At 34.2% G+C, this 25127-nt stretch overlaps 1 protein-coding gene across 8 annotated transcripts in view; it reads left to right on the forward strand.

Moving 5' to 3' along the window:
• Positions 1-25127, forward strand: part of PCDH17 (protocadherin 17) — a 97301-nt gene that overhangs the window by 46041 nt on the left and 26133 nt on the right. For 5 of the 8 annotated variants that reach the window (XM_032993899.2, XM_032993898.2, XM_032993897.2 and 2 more), the window contains one exon: positions 19352-19435. The exons of the other annotated variants lie outside the window; for them this stretch is intronic. In XM_032993899.2, the coding sequence (XP_032849790.1) occupies positions 19352-19435 (84 nt within the window). The remainder of the gene's footprint in view (positions 1-19351; positions 19436-25127) is intronic. 8 annotated transcript variants of the gene reach the window in all.

The raw sequence follows: 25127 nt of genomic DNA on the forward strand, positions 1-25127 counted from the left end.
GTGTATCTTGTCTAGAGCAGTCATGCAGTTAGCTACATATGCATTTGCTTTTATGAAACTAAATTCTTACTAAGGCATTCTTTTAATTTTTCTGGTGCAGATATTTTAATATTTTTTTATTAAACTGAACTAAGCTAGTACTTAAAAATAGCTGCCTGACATTCAGAATAATGGATATGAAAGCAAGAGTAATAAAAATTGCTTGGGAAGGTGCAGTGCAAGCACTGATTCAGCAACCACCACACTGATTTAAACTTTTTCTTTAGTATGTAAAATATTAATCTGTAGGAATTAAAAACCATATGAAAACAACCCTGTCTAGTAAGGGTTGACACACAGAAGTTATAACAAACTACAACTCATCATTCAGTCTAGGGCAACTCTACTATATGCATGCCCTTAATTTATACCAGCTGAAGGTAATTCAATCACTCACCTAGATGTAACATCGGAGTCACCTTGTGGAATTTCCTGTCACTCCAGCAATTGGGCAAAGAATTTAGGACAGTCAAAGCCCTGTGCAATTACAGATCTAAAAAAGAGAATGCAAGAAAATAAATAAGACATCAAATATGGGTGGCTTTTTGTTTCATGGATTTGTCTAATTGTGTTATGGACCCTTGGCATCCACAATGTCTTGCGCAATGATCTCCACCACTTACTTAGGTGTGGGTACAAACATACTGCTGTGGATTAAAACCTGCTACCTGATAGTTTTCTTGGCACTGTCTAGTTCTTACTTTGGGAGAAACAGTAAATAATTATTTCCTATTAGTCTTCTCTGTGACAATTACAATTCAAAACTTTTCATATTTTCTCTTTGTTGTGCTTTCTCCAAGCTAAAAAAACCTTAGTCTATTTAATCTCTTCTCTTATGAAAGCCTTTTCATAACTTTGATCATCTTTGCTGCTCTTTTTTATCTTTTCAGTTCTATTATATTCTTTTGAACATGGTATGAACAGAACTACACACAGAAGTCTAGACATAGCAGCTGTGGTTTTAAACAGAGTAATGTTTTCTGTTTTAATCTCTATTCCTTTTCCAAGATTTCTTCTTATCCTAACTGATCTCTTGATGAGCTATGAGCCAACATCTCCATTTAAACATCCAGAGTAATATGAAGATCTGTTTTAGCGTCTATAGTTCGTGTATTGAGATTGTCATTGTTTTTCATCACATACTTTACCTGCATTTGTTGACATTGAATCTCATGTGTCATTTTATGTAGTCATTCAATAGCATGACATCTATCTGCAGCTCTTCACAATCACTCTCAGATTTTACTACTCACATTTGTTTGGTACCAAAGATAATTTAAGTCATAGTGTTACAACAGTCCAATTTCAAATTTGGGTTCCATATGGTCTGTTGATTTGTTAGGAGTCATTTTACACATTTTCTCTAAAATTTAGTCCATTAATCTTTTGGTTGCAGGCAGTTTTTATGGCTCATTTCTAACCCTGAAACACCTGCATTGTGGGAATCTCCCTAAACTCCTCCTTTTCAAAGCTTTTTTTCTTTTTTTGAGGGGTGGGTAATTCTGACCTTACCTTCCTTTAGTGTTGTATTATATGCTAACTCTCTGTCATCCTCAGTAATCCAGTCATCCTCTGTCAGGCTTTTATTTTTTCTGATTTTTTGGTAAAAAATCTCCTCAATACTTTCTAGGTCATGAACAAATTTTCTTAAAAATCTTTTACATCTTTACCTACAATATTATAACATTTTATTTGATTGACTTTATGTATTTTTCTGTTCCTAATTTTCACACAGTTCCTACATTTTTAAGAATATCTATTTACTTCTAATGGCCTCCTTTACTCTGCTGTTTCAGCATGTTGACTATTTTTCTGTCCTTTGAAAGTGTTTTTGTAAGTGGTATACAGTTACTCGGAACTCCTAATATATTATCTTTAAGCAGTCTGTCATGCTATATGCAAGCATTTAGTCTTTTAGTTGTCCTTTTCAATTTCCTTTTAAAAAGTTTTGTCATGTTCAGGTAGTTCCCATTTTTTAAGTTGAATGTTACTGTAGTCTTTTTTTTTTTTTTTTTTCCTTTTTCTTTTCTACAGAGACATTGAATTTGAGTGTTTTTATGGCCAGCATTACAGTGTAGCATATAGATAATTACATTTTCAATGTGGCCAGTTGAATGCTAAAAAGTAAATCAAGTAAGCAATGTTTATCCTCTTGTGAACTCTTCGACTAGTTTTAAGTGCAATATACTTCATCATTCCTATATAATTTGTATCTTGGCATTATAATTACACTGAGTTCCACTGGGTATTTTCTTTCTACTGCCTCTTTGAAGTATCTGTTACATCACATTCCTCACTTAGAAGCAGCTGCTGCCGTTCTTATTTTTTACATTTAAAAATGTATAGAACCAAGTAAATATTTGATTTTGGTCTAGTTACCAATTTTTATGTGCCCTGTTCAACTGGGATTTTATTTGCTGAAATTTTTCTTTACTATTGCCTCTTCAAATATGATTAGCTTTTACTCTAACCTTTTTTTTTTTTTTTCCTTTTTGAGTGTACAGTTTGTGACTTCACTCTAGCTGACAAGTTATTCGAGACTATGTGCTTTTCTATGCAACCAATTCAAATGTCACCAGTCTTTTTTCAGTGCTGGCTTGCATGATGCCTAACCTTCTTGAATTTGTTCCAGTCATTACAAACATTTCCTTGGTTACTAATTAAAATATACCCTTCTTTTATCTAAGTCAATTTTCAACCCCAGAAAAGTATATGAACTTTAGCATCTAAAATCAGAAAGTGGAAACAGAATCTCTTCAGAAATGTGGAAATGTTGCATAAATGTGATGTCATTTTCAATTCTTTTTTAGGCCATAACAGAAGGACAGGGGGAAAAAAAAAAAAAAAAAAAAAGACACTTTTTTTTTCCCAAATCAATTATAGAGAGATCCATAGGTGTCTCATTTTCATCTTGAATTTTATCTTTCACTTGTGATTCAATTGACTCAAGTCTGCCTCTTCATAATGAATTTTTATGAAAGAGAAACCTGATGGTTAAACCTGTTACTAACGTTCAAATAAAAATGCAATATTTTGCTTCATTTGTCTGGAAAAAAACTCACATTATATTAGTAGTCTCCAATGACTGTCACCAATTTCCTATTTTCACCTTCTGATTTTTATTCTCACACTTTCTGGGAGTTTTGTCAAATAGATATAATATTTTTTTAGTACTTGTAGTGGCAATGTCAATTTTTGTGTGGCATATTAGTAATAATGCATATAAAAGATAATATTTTAATGATTTATTTATTATTCCTTTGTTACATAATGTGCCAAATGCGTATGTTAGCCTCATTCCTTACCCTGTTGCCATTTTGACTTTCCTTACCCTTGGAAAAATACTTGTAGAGAACTTTCACAAGTTACTCTTACAGAATTCCACTCAGGAATTCAAATATCCATTATTAGTAGTATTTTTCTCATTCTAGCACAAGTCTTAATATTTTTATCTTTTCCTACTCTGAAGCAGCTGTGAAAATTTGTCCAAAATACCATTACAGGTGGATTAGTCTAATTACTTTAAATTTCTGTATAGATATCTTTATTTGGGATTAAAATACAGTTACTTTGGCTGAGCTTAAATCAGTTCCAAAGTAAATGAGAGTGAAGTGAGTCAGGAGCATTTTAGTTCTGAATAAAATAAATACTCTGAATAAGAATAAAAATAAGGCAAAGAATAAATATATAACAATATGAATATAAGAATATCCACATAGTGGTTTAATGCGATTGAACAAATCTTCTTTAACTTTGCCTGTTTAGCTGATAAGGATTAATTTTCCAGACTGTTTCAGTGTAGCCTCAGACAGAATTACATGTGATCTTATATGCTCTGGTATTCACCAGTGTGCTGTATAGGTCCTTCCTCAAAGCAATACCTTAGGCTGCTTGTCCACCCAGTGCCCACTCCAGCTTTATGGACTGTTGTGGGATCTGTTTGGGCTGTTGTGGCTCCTAACTGGGATACCATAACTTCATGGTGTTTGCTGCAGCTTCATGGCTAGGTCTGTTAAAGGGAGAGTCATAAGACATGAAAGAAGCACACTAATAATCCATCTTTATTCACCGTTGTTGAGATCCTGTCAGGTAACACCCTCATATTTTTACTTGTGCAAATAAACCATAGGGACTCTGACTGAAAGGGTCTTCTGACCCTGAAACTGAGCTCTGTGGCTTGGCTACCGATGTACTTCTAATCTCTTTTACCCTGCAGCACAGAAAAGTCACCTGCTTTTGTAATTACCAAGGCTCTTTTTCACACAGAATTTTTGTGAAGGTCCAAGGTAAAATCCAGGAGGAGTATTACGCTAAGCAGAAGGATCACACAGCCACGATTCCTGACTATGCTGACTTCTGAATCATGTCTGAAATAGCATGGCAGAATGATAGCTGGTCCAGGCCAAAGGTGTGCCCTGTAGCGTTCCAGCTACATGGACGTAATAGTTGGAGTAGTTACACGGTATAGACAGTTTCCTGCTGTGGCACTTTCACATTACTAACCCAGACACAGCCAAAGAATCCATAGAGAAGGAATCAACATTTTGAGCTCCACAGAATGTTGCTCACATCTTCTTAGTCAAGTATAGGAGTCTCTCTGTTTATCTGACTTTTTTTACATTTTTTCATTAGATACTGATTCAGTTACAATATATATTTATTTTAAATTCCTTCATCTAGAACCTCAGGAAAAACAAACTTCTTCCCATTTTGTTTTAAAAAGATGTTACAATAAAACCTGAAACTTGAGGAATATTTGACCCAGTCATGTCCTGTTAATAGCTTGCTTGCTGATTCAAATGAGCAATGCCATTAATCCTGTATTCAGGATTTCCTTACTGAAAAGAACAAAACAGGTCTGAATGTAAAGGTATGGTACACTGCACTGTCAGGTTGAACAGCTCAAAGGTAGACAAGGATACCTGCAATTCTGTTCAGCTGAGCTTGAATTCCACCCTGATGCATGCTGAGAATTATCATTATATGCTTTATTCTCAGTGGTGACTGCCAGCCGTGTAACTCTTCAGGCATATCCTACCATTTGTTCTATCCAGCAGAAATGGTTTTGATTCTAAAGTAGCTCTTCCAGATATTTTGTAGGAAGAGTGTGCAAGGAGAGTGAGTTTGAGCAAATAATAAATAAAAATTGACAGTAATGTTATATGAAGGGAAACAAAATGACTCCTGTTTCCTTGTAAAACATGGGAGGATGTAAAAAATGTTACAAGTCATGTTTCTAGTGAAGACAAAGAAAGATACAGCACATTCATTTTGTTAAGTACAGTATGCTAAAATCCATAGGATTCAGATCTTACCTACCCCTTAAGTGCACTTCCAGGTGCCTCTTATCACAGCTAGTGAGAACCAACAACCTCAATTATTTAGAAAATGACGTGACCAAACTGTGAGTCCTGTTTGTGGTCAGCTGCTCACTGGGACAATATACAGGATGAGACCCCAACACCTCTCTTGAATTAATTTTTATTAATGTTTTTCATTAGAAGAATGGGAATTAGGTACATGGATGGGGAGCCGGAGGCAATATGTACATCCCAGTTGATCCACAACACACAAGTTTGATGTAGCCATGGAGGTGTTAATGACAGGCTTGGCTTTGCAACCTGTCATGTGGCAGTATTTATTTACTGCTGTTTAGCTTCTGGTTTTGCTTACTTTCAATATTATTATTGGCTTTGATTACTTTCTTGGTGTAGGAGAATCTGACTGGAGCCCCTGTTTAGTTTTTGTGATGTGTCTTTTTCATCAAATGACAGCCATCAACTGAAAACATTTTATTTCTACTCTCAAGAGCTTCACACTCGCAAGAGTGGCCTAGAGGGACACAACTCTCTCATCATGCAGTGAACAGAGAATTATTCTCAGATGCATCCTGCACAGCAAAGCCTTAAATATTATGGCCAGGTTCTTGAACTGTCATTGGAAGTGAGTTGAGAACCAGTAGAAAATATAAATAGTTGATATGATGTTGTGATAGTTTGTCCTTTTAAACAACTAATTTTCTTGTTATGTGCATATTATGCATGTGTCCTCAACTCTGATTTCTACATAATGCTAATTAGAACAGAATGAACAGGAAGAGCGTATCACATTAATTGTTGCTATCAAATCCAACTTAAAATAAGAAAAAGGCAATATTTACTAAGGTAGAAACAAGGAATTCCAGTTATTTTCTGTGTATGTCTAATGAGATCTTGAGAATTTGTACTACCTGAGTAAGCATACAGTATATAATTTAAGGAAACAGAGATATTCCTAGTATATAAATATTCAGAATGTTCTATTTTCTTACATCATCACATCCTTCTTCAGCTGGCTGACCTTGAATCAGCTATTTTTTACCCTTTAGATTTTGTGGCACCCTTGTGATGACATTACTTCAGAAGCAGATGTAAAGCTAGGGTCTATCAGTTTGTGACTCATAACAGCTATACTGCTACTGTCTTTGTAATGCATGTGGCAGGCATGTAACTTGAGGTGCCAGGTTTCAGGGGGAGACTCGTGTCCCCTCTGTGAAGAATTCACATCCTAGAAATGCCTTCTTTGACCAGCTTTCTTTGGCAGTAGAAGCAACTGGTACCTAGGAAAGACAATTCCTAGGAATTCATTAATGTGTTTAAAATGAGAAGGAGACCTTTAACATTAAAGGGAGGGATAAAAATATAAGTGACTGTCCACGACAAGTGTTAGCTCCTGATAAGTACATGGTCCATCATGATTTCTCCAATGTTAGAAAGCTACTTTTTGTGAAGGCAGAGTTTCACAGTTTTAACTGGTCTAAATAAGTTAAGTAGTCCTGGTTACTTCAACATGGTATGCTCCCTTTTCTCCAACTGGGGATTTTCAAGAACCAAGGGCTCATGTGGTCCTGCAGCAAACCAGTTCATGAGGGTGAACTGGCAGAAAACTATTTGCTTTTTTTTTTTTTGTTCTGTTCTTTTAGCCACCTGAACCTATTCACCATAACATTAAAACAGGCTAGAAAGACATTCAGAGTGGGTGCCAGGCAGAAATAATCTGATTTAGCTTTACATGTTGTGGGACCACAGTCTAAAGAAAGGAGAATTTTACTTCTGTCAGAACTGGGTCTTGTTTAATGATGTTTGCTAGCCCAAAAGGTCAGGAATTCACACTGCAAAGTTGCTTAAAGAAAAACAAAAATATGGTAACTGCTGTGGGTTTTTTACACCTCTGGGTAAAAATGTTATTTTTGACCAAATGAAGAAGTGGACAGTTATTTTAACCTGTTGTGTTTTACACAGTTTTCTGGAAATAGACACATCCTAGCACGGAATTTTTAATGTACTTTTTCACAGATGCTGCAACAGGGAAAAAAAAAAAAAAGAAAAAAAAAATAAGAAAGGTCTTTATTTGTCTTCTAAAAAAATCACATCCTTTGAATAAGTGTTCCTGATAGATGTAGGCAAGATGTTGCATGATAGTCTCAAACTATTTACAATATCTGTTCCTGCAATTTTGTCCTATTTTATTTTATCTTTTTAATGTAAGCTACTTGTTTTTCATGTGACATGGATGAATGCCCATTCTGAATATGCAAAAAATATATGTCTTAAAGTTTAAACAGTAGGTTAGATCTTCAACTCACCAAACCAGAATTACAGTAAAATGGAAACTATCACTGTGTAAAGTATGAGACATAAAACTCTTAAACTGAATGCGTTCATATTGTACTGTATTTTAAAAGAGACATTTTAATTCTGAATCATTTACAGGTAAGAGCTTAAAAGTTTCACTATTATTCATTTTTTATTGTTTTATATTTCTATTACAGGCCTAATCAGATTACTAGTCCCATTTTGCTAGTAACTACCCAAGCATATGTGTACTTTCATCATTCTGGACTGAGCAAATGGTGCAGATTTCTGTTCAGTTTTTACTTCTGTTTAGAGTAAGGACTTCGTGCTCTCCCAACTTAAATTGGAGAATTATAAGAAGGGTATCAAAGAATAATGTCTTTTTCTTGCAAATCATGAATGGCTACTGTGAAATAATTATTTTCCCAACAGAAAATTTACTTATACTACAGATAAACAAGTTTAACAGAATTTTAAAGATTCCAATATTTATAACAGTCAGATTTTGCTAAAGCAATACAAGTGCAGATACAATGCACTTAGTTAAATGTGTTAAAAATCCCTAGGTTCTAATAGCAAACTTTAAAATTATTTTTATTTAATCTAGATAAAGAAGCTAGACAGTAGACTTTTAGAGCATGAGGTTTCTTAAGATCTCTAGTATGAGAGGAGATATTTTGTGAAAGAATTATAAATGGAAATCTACATTGGAAAGAATTTCTAGTTCCAAGAGGGGTGCAAGACTGAAATTTTCCCCTTAGTAGAACAAGAAGAAAAAATCAAGCATGAGGACTGCCAGTACTTACATGTGTTTAAATTCTTCCCACATCTCTGGTTGATTGACATCTTCAATAAGCTGTTAATGATCCACTCCATTTGCTTTAAATGAGCCTTAAATTTTTAGATCTGGTGTAGTTTTGTAGGAAGTGGGAATTAAGTAGATTTAATTGCCTTTTTTCAGTTATTGTTTTTGGTTTTGTGTTTCATCATTCAAAGGAACGGTATGCTTTGCCATTGTAATAAAGTTTCTTGGTAGTCTTTGATTTGAGTTCTAGATGCAAAACTGTGTACTACTTATAAAGAATTGGTATTCTTACTCAAGCTAGGCTGTGTGTTTTAGATACCAGTTATTCATAAAATAAGAGCTTTTCTCATGCTGGCTTTCAGTATTTTAAAGTAGTAATTTAGCAGCTGTCTTGGATAGGGCTGTGAACATGTTGGAAATCAAAGGTGACTCTGGTTCTGTTCATGAGATGGGTTGGTACTGCATTTTTATTAGTTTATTTGCCTTCCTTGTACTTTGATAGTTCTATTCTCTGGGGCACAGAGCTGAGAAATAGAGATTGTAACTATCATGCCAGATAAGGAAAACAACACAAGTGATGATGCAAAATGTATTGTCTCTGACAGTGAGCAAGCAGAGACTGGATTGTGTAAAACAAATTTTTACAGTCTCACTGTGATGGGCTATTCTCACCACAGTGATGCCTGCTGAGAATCTGTGTTACATTTGGTTGCACTGTAATAGTATTTCTTTCAAGAAATGAATTTCATATCTGTAGAGAAGTGATGGTATAGGTAACTATGACTGTTAGTGTGAAGTCGACATTTTATATTCAGACATGAACATCTGTATTGGTGCCAGACACTAGCTAATCTGTGATTGTGATAGAAGAAAAATATTGGCAAGAGGACTGGGAAGTGGGAAGCTGGACATCAAAGTGACTATCAGCTTAAGACTTTATTGCTTCAAAATGAATAGCACATGATCTTTCCCTGGTAGAAATGAAAAAAAAAAAAAATGCTTAGAAGACATCATAAGTAGTAAGCTATTCTGCTTCCAATCACGTTGGACATTTGTATGGTCAGTACTTCACCATATGAAATCTGAACTCAGTCTTCTCATGCAGGCTTTTTAATAGTATAGTCCCTGAATCCATATGCAATCACCTTTCTGCAAATATTTATGCTAGATCATATTTTCATAAAGTGAAGTGTATACAACTGGAAATTATACATATGTGATATGGGAAATGGTAGTCTATATAAGCTTCAGTCTTGAGCAGAGAACACATCCGCTGTGCTTGTCCACATAACCTCTGCAATCTGTATCTCCCTTCAGAAGGAGAATATCAATGGATTGCACTTATCTGGTAGACCACACTTTAGCCACTGCACTTTGGAGAGAAGGGAGTATGCCATTAACTGAGTTAAAATGTAATAGAATATCTGGTATAAAGTAGTCACTGTGCTCTCTGTGACCTCATCGCTGCAAGGCAGCAGCTAATCAGTGTTATCTGGTGGGGTCTTTCTATTATGTCCCCTCTCTTACAATTCCTATCTGCTCAACAAATGACATATGATCTTTCATCCTCCTTTGTGCCTCCAATAACCATCAAGTCTCTCAGGGGGTGGGGTTAGGAGGAGAAGGAGACTAACCTTTTCGTCTCGATTACAAAGAGAACAATTTGGTTTTGTAATTAGAGCTCAGCAGTGATCTCTGTTTATTTCAGTGATATTCAGCTCGGTGTAAACAGAACTCAATTTTGACAACTGTTTAGCTTACGGCACAGTTTTAAAGTATTAAAGGATAATGGAAGACTTATTAGATTAGCTTTTGCCATGATCTTTTAGTGTCCCAGATAATTATTATTTGTGATACAGCTGAGTGGTTTAGGCTTGTATTATTATTATGCATGCATTTCTGTGTAATACTTTATGTACTGTTGATGGGCACTAAAATATGCATTAGGAAGTATACATTTAGTCAGATTCCACAGATATTAGTGGCATTTTTCAAGTGGCTCAGATTGTTCTTTTTGTGATTTTTATTTCATTTCCATCACAGCAATTCTTAGTTCCTGACTTTTCTTTTAAAAACAAATCAGTTCAGTTGTTTTCTTTGTCGTTATTATTAATCTTAATCATTCATAGTAACACTTGTGTGACTTCTACCACACTTCTTTGATCCAATCATTACATTACATTTCTCCCCCAGCATTTTACTTTTAACATTCCCTCTGTTTCATGTATTTTGGTGTTCCTGCATATTTTTTCTTGACCATCACATTTTCTATCTTCCTTATTCAGTATTTTAGATCATTCCTGATCGTCACATACTGGTTTTCACCTTGTTATTTGATTTTTCCTCTTATTCCCTCTTAATTATGGTATTTTGCTTCTATCTCTGATCTTATAATTAGCTTTTTACCTTTTGATCACATTTTTTCTTATTCTGCGTAAGGCATGTCTTTTTAATCTTTTCACCACTTTTCTCTACACAGATTTCCTTTTCTTACTCTTTCTTTCTGGCTAACCTTATTCTATTAGTTTGACTCCCTCTGATCAGAAACATTGCTTCTAATCTTATTTTTTATTTTTTAGTAAGAATTTTGTATACTGTTTTGTCCTTGTTTACAGCTATGTAACTTTCCTTCTTTAGAAGTCTGTTTACAACTTCTTGGCCGCTCTCTGTAGATTAGAGCAATACATTTGAAGGTGATTACATGATCATTCTGGACATCCAGACTAAATTACTGGAACACATGGGCAAGAAAAAAAAAAATTATATGGAGTTTTCACTTTTGAATAATTGCACTTTCTCTTAAAGTGCATCGGGAAAGAGAGTCTATGTCAGTGACTAAGTGGGTACATTTAACAAAACATGAATACTAGTCCATGAGTGAAATACAGTTGTATTTTCATCTCAGTCTCCAAAAGAACATTAGTGCCTCATGTTATGAAAGCACAAAGATTGCTTAGAGCAAAGAGAGCTCTGTCAAGGTTAATGGCCCCAAATCCTTCCTACCCTAAACATCTTTTAATGTTGTTTTTTTTTTTTTTTTTTAAATTTGTTCTTTGAAACAAGAGTCCAACAGTAAAAAATGTGCAATAGTAACTGCACTCTGATACCCACACTGTTTATCCTTTATATATTAATCTTTATGCTGCATTCATTCCAGTGTGCTACCATCAAGCAGGATGGTTTGTTACTAGTTTTGTTCATGTTAGTTATTTCATGCTTATTAGTATTCTTGTTTGTTCAAGCAAAATGTCGTAACTTAAAAGCACCCAGGCCTTTCAGCCATATTTTAAATTTGGAAGTAAAAGACACGTATCTCCGAAGAAATCAGGCTCGTCAAACGGGCATAGTGCAAAAGAGGAGATTGCTATCGTCTCTGTATAGTAGGGGAAAAAAAAGGATTATAAATATATATGCACGCCTTGCGCATATGCTGCCAAGTTATCATGAAAAGAGCAAGTAGTTCTCTGAAAATCAACCCTTTGTTTTTATTATGTATTAGATATTCTTATTCATTCTGTTGATACTCATCACAGCAGTATCTGAGTACCTCCCAGTGGTGTATTAAGCTCTTGACTTAAGATCTCTCATTTTCTCTCCAAAAGGAGAAAACAGCTGAGTGCCTCAACTTTAAAATAATACATTTTTTGTAGCCTATGTCCCAAAGGACTCCAACTCTATTTAAAATCTGTAATTCTGGTTGAACTATGAAATAACATATCAAGATATATGACATTTCATATGAGAAGTGAAGGTATGATCAAGGGCGGATCACTTTCTGCTTGGCTGAGACAATTTTGTAGCCAACCAGCAAAAAGGGAACATATTATTTATAGGCTGTCTTTTGTGACAACTTCATATTAACAAAGAATGCAAAAGTTAAGATACCTGATTTATACAATCATAGAATCATAGAGTTGTTTGGGTTGGAAAAGACCTTTAAAGATCATCTACTTCCAACCCCAGTACCACAGGCAGGGACTCACAACCCTCATCACAAAAAACCTCTTCCTTATATCTAGTCTGAACATACCATCTTTCAGTTTAAAACCATTACCCCTTGTTCTTTCACTACAGGCTCTGGTAAAAAGTCTCTCTCCATCTTTCTTATAAGCCCCTTTTACATATTGATAGGCTGCAATATGGTTTCCCCAGGTCTTTCTCTTCTCCAGGTTGAACGACCCCAATTCTCTCAGCCTTTCTTCATAGGAGATGTGTTCCAGTCCTCTGACTATTTTTATAGCCCTCCTATAGACCCTGTCTAACAGGTCCATGCCTTGCTTGTGCTGAGGATTCTAGAGCTGGATGCAGTACTCCAGGTGGGGTCTTACCAGAGTAGAGCAGAGGGTGAGAATCACCAACCTCAGCCTGCTGGTTTCTTTTGATGCAGCCCAGGATACAGTTGGCTTTACAAGTGCACACTGTCATCTCACGACTGATTTTTCATCCACCAGTATCTCCAAGTCCTTTTCTTCAAGGTTGCTCTTAATACATTAATTTCCCAGTCTGTATTGATATTGGGGGTTTCCCAACCCAGCTGCAGGACCTTGCACTTGGACTTATTGAACTTCATGAGGTTAATAACTCTTCCTCATTTTTGGTAGCCAAACAAGAGAGAGAGCTTACTCTAAAAATATTTTAGTCTCTGTATTAAGAATTTAACATGAATTTCACTCTGAAATATCTTCTCTTCATCCATTGAGTAGATAGGGAGCATAAAAAGACTAACTTCTTAATTTACATATCTAAGCAATGTAGCCTTCCAAGAACACAGATTATTTTATTTTTTCTGGTAGTACAATTTCATCCTCCAAAGACTACAGTATAGTTGTGAGAGCTTCACAAAGCTTGCATGAGTCTTTTAGAACCATTTATCCTGCTGAACTAGTAAATATTCCTTCATGAGCTGTTTTAGTCCAAGTATCTTCCTGGTGAAGGTAACATTGTTTTCCTGAGATAGAGAGGTAAAGCCGTCTGCTACATGCAAGTTTTTGGCTTTTCAGTCCATATCATGTGACTTACATCACCTAATATATATGATATGTCATCTAATCATGATACATGGATAGGACCTGAAAGTACACTGATAATTATGCTGTTCATCACAAGTGCAGGTCTTAGCTGTGTAGGATAGGTTCCATTATTGCTCAATTCTGAAAAAAAGTTATAGCACATTCTCCCTAGATCAAATAAGCTAGACAGATCTCATGGTTGACAGTATTAAATAATGCAGAGATACAGGAATATAAGAATAATTAATGTCTTATCTTTCTCTTTAGATCAATCACCAGTGTACTGTCAAGTCTGTGCTGTGACCCAAGTCCAGACTAAATTTTTAAGAATATTAAACTTGCTTAGATTTTTTTTTTTTTTTTAATATCTTCCTGAGCTTACTCAGGGTTTAGATGATTGGATAGTGAACGTCAGTTTGTTATAGTTGGTGAATCTCTTAGCATTTCTTAGAATACTATTTTTGCAAAGAAAGAAAAGATGACTTGTTTGACTGTCTGTTCCCGTTAGTATCAGTACCAGACACATTTCATTTGTCACTGTCTTACTAAACTGCAAGGGGCATAATTCAGATTTTTTGGATCACTGTTTTCTTAAGGTGTGATCCTCTTCTTTGGTGAATAGCTATATTGAATTTGGTGACTTTTGGTAGACACATAACTTGCACTAATTGCTGAAGTATATCCAGCAGTCTAGGAAGCCGTCTGAATATGAGCTATGTTTTTAACACAAGTTCTTTATGGTTATTTAGATCACTGACTATAATTCAGCTATGCATGGTAGGCATTAGATTGATTATGGAGTTCATCACTTTGATTGGTGACTTGATGACTGAAGTAAATCAAAAGGATTTCTTAGTCAGCAAAAAAACCCAAAACAAAACAAAATAAAAAAAACAAACAAACAAACAAACAAACAAGGAAATCTCTATAGCTGATGAAAAGTAAAAGGTTTTTAATGAAGGTCATTATTTATTTCTTTCTTTCTAGGAGTTAAGAAGCATTTGATCACTTCTATACTAAGTAGGGTCAATCCAAGGCATTTTCATGTTTAGTATCCTCTACCTTGACACAGAAGGACAAAGGTCCAGGCAAGATAATCTGTAATGAAATGTCTCATGCAAGAAGCCAAGGGCAATTCTGGACTCTGTTTATGTCAAAATGTCCCAAACACATGATTTTTCCATTCCATTATAAACAAGGTATCAGTTTGTATCAAGTTATCAGTGAACTCCTTTAGGTACTATTATTTTAAATTATCATACCTGAAGAGTTTGCTCTGTGTATAAATATATATTTTAGAACATTAACAACATAGATGCAGAGTTGCACAAAACTGGACATTTACAAGACTACAGATTCAAGCAGCAGATACCAGATAAAAAGTTCTCAGATATTTCCTGAGAACTTTGACGATAAAATCTGTAGATAACAATACAAATCAGACCTCCTGGTGAGAAAGACAATTATCACAATATGTAAAACAGCACATATATTGACAACAAAAAATAATTGAATGAAATATCAGAAAATAAATAATAAATAAAAAGAGTTGAAGATCATTCGGGAGCAATTTCACTGTGTGAAATATTAGTCTGCCAGTGCACATCATACGGGTATCCAAGAGTACAAGATGGAAATCTTTCTTTTAGAGCCTCTAGTGAACTGCAAGCTCAGTATAGAGCAGACTGACAGGTGGAAGAAGAAACTAAAAAAAATTGATGTGCTAATTGAGGCTTGTCAACTCTGTAAATAACATATTTCAAAGTCAGGAAAAATTTTCTCTTCAAAGATATGAGGACATTGTTTTCTTCTGAGAACTATCATGTCTTGGTAGAACTTGAAGTGTTGTTGTGTATATACAGTAATCACATCTTTATTACTGTACGTGAAACATTACTTAAAGGCAATTACAAAATTTGTTGTTGGTGAACATGAAAAAACCTGAATTTCATGTGTAGAAATTATGTATGAAATAACTTGAATTTCAAGTATAGAGAATATTTTTTTCTTCTAACAAGATATAACTGTTATCTACTCTTGTACTTTAAATCTAAGAAGAATTGGTTTTACATAAAATTTGTTCATCAGAATTACCCTATCTTACATGTAAAGAGTATGCAAAGTTTAACAAGTAAACATTCAATGTCAGTAGCAGTATTGTGCATCTCTCCTCCCGATGTCATGAAGTCATGTCCTTGTGATGTCTTGAAGTCATGATTCTGGTGATACTAGTAATTTTAAGAAGATATAATTGTACATCTTTTTCAGATCAGCATAGCAAGCAGTGAGTCCAATATCATAAAACTGTAAATTAAACTACTGTAGTAACTTACTATAGTGCTCTATTGAGTAGAATGTCTATAAGTAAATGCTGAAACTAGAAGAAATTTGTATGATGCTTGGAAGGGGTTACATGAAGCTAACTGAGGAGGGTGTAATTTGCAATGCAACACTACAGTATTGGATTACTTTTTTGTTCATACAGACTATGATGATGTGCAGAAAAACTCTACCATAAACCATAGCACAGTTATATCAATCTCATATAAAAGAGTTTTTTGTTCATGCATTGAAGATGCTGTTGTATTCTGTTGGGTTTTTTTCTTGTTTTTTTCTTTTTTCTTTGTCTTTTATATTTTCCTTTTTTTTTTTTACTTTTTTCTTTTTTTTTTTTTTTCCTCCCACACTGATAATCTAATAAACTTCACTTCAAATTGCAGTCTGCCTGGATCAGTTCCAAGAATCCCAATTTTCTAGGCACACATGAGTGCACAGTAAGTAGCAACACACTACATGGCAGGTAGTTCTAAAAATACTTCCAAGGTAATTTCAGGATATACCAGATGTAGGATGTATTTCATTTTTTTCTCACATTCTTTAGCATTTCCTACCTGCTTCCAAACTGCCTCTTCTGCTTTGATTCCTTTGATGGGTGCCAGTGAGTACAGTGTGGAACAAAAAGTTTTCTACAACTTCAACAATTTAAAAGTGAAACTATAAAGACAGTCATTTCAAACATATGCTGAAGAACTCCTTCATGGAAATATTTTTTTGCAGAGTAAAATTTTGTATTACAAAAGGATTTTTCTTTTACATATGCACATGTTTTTGGCTAACCTGACTGGGCACATTACAAAAAATATCCATGTAATCTTTCGTTATTAAAGCAGCTTCTAGTATTAGATACTGTTTAAAAAAATCAAATGTTTATTCTCACCTTATCACAGAACAGGATTTGAAATTTGAGTTTGATTTTGATTGGGAGGGAAACCAGACATCTTTCAGAAGAACAAAGGAAAATGAAATAGTCTCATAATCTGTAACTATCCTACATGTAATTTTGCCATAAGAAAATATATTAATCTTTCAAAGTTTTTTTAAAAAATACATTTAGTTAAGGAAAATTCTGTTATTCATCTGTATCAAACCTACTTTACTACTGCAATGGCATAATTTCTTTTTTACTTTAAACCCTGCAGGTTAGAAGCTGCAGTTTTGTGGCCCTCTTAAAGAACAAATCTTTCATATATAAACTAGGAATTTACATGTGTCTTCTGCTCTAATTTTTAACTATTTATCACCTCTTGTGAGACAAATGAAAGGAGATAATATTTTTCCTCCAGCAGGAGCCATCAGGTTACGTGGTGTCTCGTTAATAAAGGGTAATATCCTGTCCAATTATAATATAATAAGTATGTGAGTGAAACTCCACATAAAAATAAAAAGTTAATGCAGCAGGCAGGCTGGAAAAATATTATAATCAACATTTTTTACACAAGTCTGACAGAAAATATGGAAAATATACAATAATTGCCTCAAATACCAAGAACATAAAAATAAACAAGTGACAATGTGAAAAAAAAAAAAAAAAAAAAAAAAAAAAAAAAGGTTATTCAGTCTTCAGAATGCAAGAGTGAGGAGTTAGACATTGCTAAACCTCTGGGGAAAATGTTGACCCTTATCAGGCTTATTTGGATTCATCTTTTATAAACCAATTCAACATTCATGGAATAATTCCAGTTAAGGTATTTATGCAAACCTGAAGATAGAATTGTCTAATTACAATAGGTTGTACATTCAATTACACTTACTGTGCTTTGTTTACATGTATCACATGAAAAGAAACACATTCTTTTGTTTTTTGCGATTTACATCTCCCCTTTTTTCTGGTGTAAAGTGAAGATTTGCTAGACTTTTGGTACTTTTCTCTCAGCTAACCCCAATTTCTTTAAACATTTTTTTCCAGTTGAATTAAGATCCTTTATTTATCTCAATCAGTGAATTCTTTGGAAATTCGGGGGAAAACAGCATCTTGTATCTGTTTCCGCATGGAAGAACTCTTACATTTTAGTGGACTTTTTGAACATCTGTCAGTACAACATTTTTCCATCTCTTTTAGGCTAAATGTCAAGTGATAATTACTGAAATGAAGTATTGCAAAATGTGGACTATTTATCATGGAGTCATGATCACTTTTGAGATGTGTATTGAGTTTATGTCAAATACAGAAAATGAAAGTGAACTTATTTTGGAGAAAAGAAAACATATACATAGACGTATACTGAAAGACTGTCAACCTTTATACAAAATGTCTTTCAAAGGTCTGGAAGTCTTTCTGGGGTGAGTGTGGTGCGACACTATCATCTCAGTCAAATTCCTTCTGTTTTAACTGGACAAACTGTGAATTTCACTCTTTCCCTTTAAATGCACTACCTATCACAATAAAGGTCTTATGAACATGTGCATTTCCCAGACTTATTTTCAGGTGCTTCCATATGTTGTGAGAACATACTTCAAGATGAGGAAAGAAACGTATACAAATTATATGAGAAAACAAAAGAAAAAAAAAGAAAAAGAAAGAAACACCTGCAGGGCATCAGTGTGAAAAAATGTTTAAGCTGCCTGTTATTAACTGCTCAACCTGTTTTATGCTGGATTTCTGAATAATTATGTTACAGTGGAGGGGGGAAAGAACAGATGTTGAATAAAGATTGAAAATAAGAAAATGAGACTCTTAAAAAAAAAAAAAAGTAGTTGTGGTTGCTCTCAGCTAGATGTTTTTTGGCAAGACTTTTAGACAGCAATCTATTTCTCAAATTCATTGCCCATTTCTGCAAGATTAATGTAAAACAAAATGTTTCTTTTTAAGTCTGATCAGTTGAACAATTATACAGCTCCAGTAATCCCCAAGTCAGTCTTTCAGAAAGCAGCTGAATGTTTCCTCAAGCAGTTTCATAAATTAGATTAAATGAATATGATATCAGGTCAGAAACCCTATAAGCTCTTTCCATGGGAAGTTGTTGATAGCTTATGTAATTAGCTCTTTTCTTCATGCTTTGCAAATATCCCCAAAATCCATAGAAGATATATTTTTCACAATCTTTATGGAATAAATGCCACTGAAGTATAATTACATGTTTTTCTGTCCCCTTTTCTCACACTTGCATCATGCTTTAAAGCAAACAGAACTATCATTTTTTAAGAATGTCTCAAATTTTTTCTCCACTTAGTTGATATTTTCTGGCACTGATCAGGAAAGCATTACGAAATTGCTGTCAGAATAGAACTATCTGAAAAAAAGGGGCTGAAACTACATGCAGAGTTACTAAACCATGTGCATCACCACTCTACTGCATACTCCCTTTTACCCTGAGTAGAATATTTACCTCAATGGGAGTTATTCATGAATATGATCTGCAGTGGTCCTTAACTGGAAGAGTCATGAGCTTTAATGAAACTGTTACTGCACTTTTTCAGAGATGGCTATTCACAAGGTTAATATAAAATCAGGGACCATTTCGGGAAAGGGATTCAGATGTGAAATGAATCCTTTCCCCAGCATTTTAATTTTCTTCTTGTTAACTGAAAATATTTTATTTTTCAAGCATTCCCGACTTTGCTTTCCTTTGCTATCCTCACCCTACATACCATCACAACTAGACTTCAGTCTGTTGAACTGCTTCTTTCAGGTGAGCAAATAATTCATCTGTTAGCTGTCCTCTCATGTGATACAAAATTTACATGTGAGATTATAAAGCTGTGTAGGGTTTGTTTTTTGAAAAGTCATAGCTAAAAAAGTCACATCTCAGAACTGGATAAACTCTGTTATTTCCTGAAGAGCTTACAAGTAATTTGATGAAGAAACCACACATTTATATGTATTTTGTATTTAGGGGGTTTGGACTGAAATTTTCTCTGAAAAAAAAAAATATTTAAAATTATATTACTCTCTTATTCTATTTGCTTTTGTTCTCATAGAGCTTCTAAAAGATAGTATGCCAGTTGGAGGAGTTACAGATGTGAAAAAAACAACCATGTGAACTTGTATTACTTTGGGTGTATGATGTGTGCATGCACATTTTCTAGACACATTCTTATTACAGATCCTTACTGTAATTGTAAGTGAAGAGCAGTAGCTCAGTGTTATAGTATGTTTAATACTGCAACTGTGCCATTACCACCAATCTCTATAGGAAAGTATGGTTCATGGGTACCAGCAGGTTGATGGATCTGTCTGTGGAATCAGAACAAATCTTTCTTATGATTCATTTTTGCCACAGATAAGCCATAAAATGAAGACAGCAGATTGATGGAGGTTTAGTTTTTCTGCTCTTGTTTTAAACAGTAGATGTAGAACAGGTTCTTCTATTTTATAGCCTGAAGCTGAACTGTCAACATAAAAGATGTACGGACTTAATACCTGAGAGCTGGGCAAAGAATTTTTTCCCACTTTTTTTTAGAGCAGATTAAACACCACACAATATAGCTTATTACTGGCAAGTGTAAATTTATTGAAAAGGCAGATTTTGCTAAAACATTAAATACTTTGTCTTATTACTACCTGCTTTACTGCAAGACACAGATTTCAGCTGAGAATTAAAAAGGTTTTCATCTACAGTTTACCTGTCCATATTGTGAGAATTTCTATACCTGACCAAAAGTAAAAAAGCTGGAAAGATTATTTTTGTTTTTTGCCTGTGAGAATACATGTGACTGACTCAATGTCTCACTTGGTGTCATGTAACTGCAGTCAGTATACAATTTTGAGTTTATTAAATCTGTACTTCATGAGGCAAAACCCAGAACTGATTATAATACGTAAAGTAAAATAGAAAAAGTTGATAACCATTTAGGTTTTGTTCAGCTTCAGACATTAATTCTATGGCTTATTTTATTTCTAGTTCTTTTTATTCAAAGAAAAAGTAGACTTGTGGACACTTCAGAAAACTATATGTCACTATCAAAAGAGCATTCTATTACATATTATGAAGGAGGAACAGCCAAAGAGAAACATGAACAGACAAAAAAAAAAAAACAACATGAGAAAAAAAAGACTAAAAAATAATTAAAAAAAATAAAATAAAAATAATTAAGTAATATGTTGGTTTTGACATATTTGGCAATAGTTTATATTTCATTAAAGCAAACATGCTTTTCAGAAGATATTTCTCCTGTTGATCTCTACAGAAATGCATATACATCTCTAAAAGGAGATCCTCTGGATATGTGTAGGATAAAAAGTCCTATTGTCTTCTTTTCAACTCACCTCCTTTTGGGTAAAACCCTGGAGTTGCGGAAGAAATTAAGTTAGGGCTTAGCTAGGGTCTAGTTTTGTAAATATTTTAAAATTAATCACATTTATTTTTCCCATAAACAAAATTAATTCTTAATTTTAAATTATGGAACTGGTTGCATTTATATGTTTTTGCTACATATTTATAACATAATCAATGCTGGTAAAACAACCTTCAAATAAAAATGTGCTGAAACGCATTTTGGCTTAGAGCTTACTGGAGATAAAACTTCTTTTGTGTTACATCACCTTTTTTTTTCCAATTTAGCTTAATACCAGTTAAAAGGAAAAAAAAAAAAAAAAAAAGCAGATAAACAAAGCCACACCTAATACAGATGAGCTTAAGCACAACCATTGAAATAATCTTTAAATTAAGCTTGAAGAGAATTGTGACTTAGTGAGAAAAATAAACTGTTTTAAAAGGTGGACTGGAAGTTCTTTATCACTGATTTGATTTTATTTTATTTTGGTTTTAATAGGGTTTTGCATTTAAGCAAAACTGGTATATACCAGACATTCCCTGCATGTTTGCCAACACGTATTATGTGCAGACTTGTAAATTTTTGTTTCTGCTTAAAATTCTTCAGAATGACTTATTGATAAATGTTCCATTTAAAAAGATTTTTTTTTCTACTCGTGGAAAATGACATGCTTAAGCTTTCTAGGTTTAAAGTTTGTTGACCTGAAAGTTTATACTCATACTTTTCCCTTCCTTGTGGGAACTGTTCTTGGATGCTACTTAAAACTGTATCCAAATAAGTGATATTTATTGTGGGCTGAAGGTTTATAATATAGTGCGTGCTGGAGAATGGTAAGGCTAAACTTGCAATTCTGATATAGAGAAACAGTTCTCTATTTGACTCAGGTTCTTGCTTTTTTTCCTCCTAATCTTTATATTTTGATCAGATAGAAATATGTTGGTGTCCTATGATTAATTTTGTCCTGTAATCTCTTGAAACTTCTTCTTTCTTGTCCTTTGCTCAAGGTGTAAGAAGCTAATCTGCTCAATTTTTTTAAAGTAGCACTAGGAGATCTTTATCCTTGTGGAATAGGTAGGAATACAAGCAAGTTAATTTAAATTAGTTCTTTCTGTACTGGTGTAAGATGGTATGGTTTTCATTAATCATGTGTGTGTGTGTTGTTGTGTGATGTAACACAGCTGGGCACAACCAGCTGGAGCATGTCTTCAAAGAAGTTTTGGAACAGCTTTCTTGAAAACTGCTGTGAAAGAAATAGCACATTTTTGTAGCAAGACCGATTAATCAAAATAGGCCTTTCTTAACACAGAAACAAAAGAATCCAATTAGATGTCAGTTCTGCATCTCTCCTCATAATCACTGCCAAGATTCTGTGCAAAGTGTCTCATTATAGAAGACTAATATTGCTCTATTTAGAATAGGGAACCAAGTATTTTCAAGTATTTTGGCTTAAAGATGATAACCTACATCTATATTTAGACATTTGGAGTTCAATTTTGGTCCAAGTTCATATGGTTAATTATCAGTGGGATTCAGATTAATTGTAAATATCTACATTAGGGTACACATTGTATTGACTCTCTTGAGTAGGTCTCCATGTACTGTAATGGGAAATTAGACACCTATCTGGTACATGGACTCTTTCCTTGGAGGCACGCAAGTCCCCAGAACCTGGGACTATATCCTACATACATTCCTTAGTTATGTGTAAATGTATGTACCTGAGTGTGTGAAGAGTGCAAAGTAGTACTGAATATTGAGTGGAAGTGTCCAAGTTAGTTCAGTGTCAGAATCAATCTGGACACATTAGTGAATCTTTTTAATCAGGCTAATCTGCCTCTCAAGGAGAATTTACTTAATCATATTTTACATTGATTTGGCCAGAAAGTGATATTTGAAAAACCTAGCCAATAAGTAGTTTATGGTAGCATTCATGATCTCCTAGGTGTCTTCCAGATACTCAATTTAAAAAAAAAAAAAAAAAAACAAAAAACAAACAAACAAACAAAAAAAAAAAAAAAAAAAAAAAAACAACAAACACCCTATGTAAGTACATTAGTACAACTTTCAACAACAGTTACAGAGAAAATAATTTGATTTTTAGATACTTTTTCAGGGTTTTTTTAGGTATAACTCCATGAAATTGCAATCTGTGTCTGCCTGTTTCCCTGATTACCCATAACTTCTGAACCAGTATTTATCCAGGGACAGTGGTCTCAAAAATAAGTTTTCACACATTTTGTGGATATAGACAGCTGTAATAGACTATGTAAGTGCCCAATATAAGTGAAAAACTGATGTCAGAGATTATTAGACACTGAAGACTCTTGACTGAAGAAAGTAATTAATAATGCCTCAGTTACCAAGAAAACTTCAAGCAGACCATGCTTTCCAAGACACATTAATCAATAATAATACAAAGATTTGCAGAAAATAAGCTTTAATTAGTTCCATTCCTCATGGAACTATGTGTTATTGTTAACATGTTATCTTTGTAGATGGTGCAACAGAAACAGGTCTAGTGAACAGAATTAAGCACAGGGAGACTAACAGCCCTGTGGAGAAATTCAAGGAGGACAAAGATATCATGATCAGAAATATTAGTGGAACAAAGATGACAGAAGGCCAGTGGATGTGCAAACCTATGCAGTTTTGAAAAAGTTTCAATTTCCTTTGGTGGCAGGTGGAAAGGCAGCAGATGGGATTCTCAGTGAAATGACACTCCAAAAATCAGAAACAATCAATCTGACTTTTGAGGATCTTGAAAGGCTGGCAAGACTTGCAAATACTGAAAGAATATACATGCATTTAAGGCAGGGGGGAGCTGTCTTTTTCTTTCCCTTCTCATATTTTTTAAGCAGACAATTTCTATTTAGAATCATAAATTAAAGACAACAAGTAGCTCCTCAGCTTCTCCTGATCTGCTCCCAGGTCCACTATGTTGAGTGATGGGTTCTGCATGCCTCTGGGAGGTCTCCATAGCAGAAAGGGAAAATGCAGACACCACCAGCATGTTTTGAGAATGCTACAGACTTTTCTCTATCCATGAAAGATAAGCAGGTGGTTCTTGATATAATTATTAATTACTCACAATTTTCACCAGTTGTGTTCATGGGACAGGATATGCTTACATGATAGAATAAAATTAATATATATGTCCTTTCTAATGCCTTATAGAATCTTGTTAAATTATCCTCTTTTGGTGATTCTTTTCTTGCTTTTACCCAAGGGTCTCTAAAGCTGCCTTTTAAGAGAAAGCATTTTAACAGATGTCCTGGTGCTCTAGGATGAAAGCATTATGGATATAGAATTGTCTTCACACCTCTTACAATCACCTCTTTTCACCTCTTCATGCAGTGAACACTTCCAGCTTGTTGTCACTACACTTGATTGCAGCATAGGAGGTTTGCAGGGTCAAAGTTAGTCTTGTATCTTTTGTTCTGTCATGCAAGTCTTCTGAGCTTTACTCTCATACTTTCAATTTTAACATGGATTTTTTGTACTTTTATAATTATTTTCATAATTGTTAATAGGGTAATTAAGTACTTTTCATACACTTGTGCGATAAATGTATGCAAATGTATGTATTGTAGACACAGCTTTGTCTCTATACTATAGATTCAACAATATCCTTGTGAACACTTATGTTTATGTATGCATATGAAGGTGATCTCTGACAAAGTGTCAGTGGGATACAATAAATAGCCTTTGTCCTGTAACTGCCATACTCACCTGCCCCTGATCCACCAGTCTCTTTTGCCAGGATCTGTTCTACAATTCCAAACCTATATGTACATCAGACACAATTAAAAAACAAAAATAAATTGTCAGATATTTATCTTGTAATATTTAGAGCAAGGTTGAATTTTCATAGATGAAATTAATGTCTGCACTAATAACAGCTTTTCTGTCACTACTATATGCCCTTAATCATGTGTGATCCCACTGAAAATTAGGGAAATTGTATATTCTTTCTGAAAGCCTATAAAAGGTGAAAATTAAAATATATACCGTAAACAGTTGAAAAATAAATTTGATAGAACTTACCCTAGTGAACATGCAGCACATCTGAAGACACTGAAAGAGGACATGATTTAAATTAATGTTGTC

The sequence above is a fragment of the Tyto alba genome, unplaced genomic scaffold (assembly GCF_018691265.1).
Source record: "Tyto alba isolate M040663 unplaced genomic scaffold, T.alba_DEE_v4.0 Super-Scaffold_45, whole genome shotgun sequence".
NCBI lineage: Eukaryota > Metazoa > Chordata > Aves > Strigiformes > Tytonidae > Tyto > Tyto alba.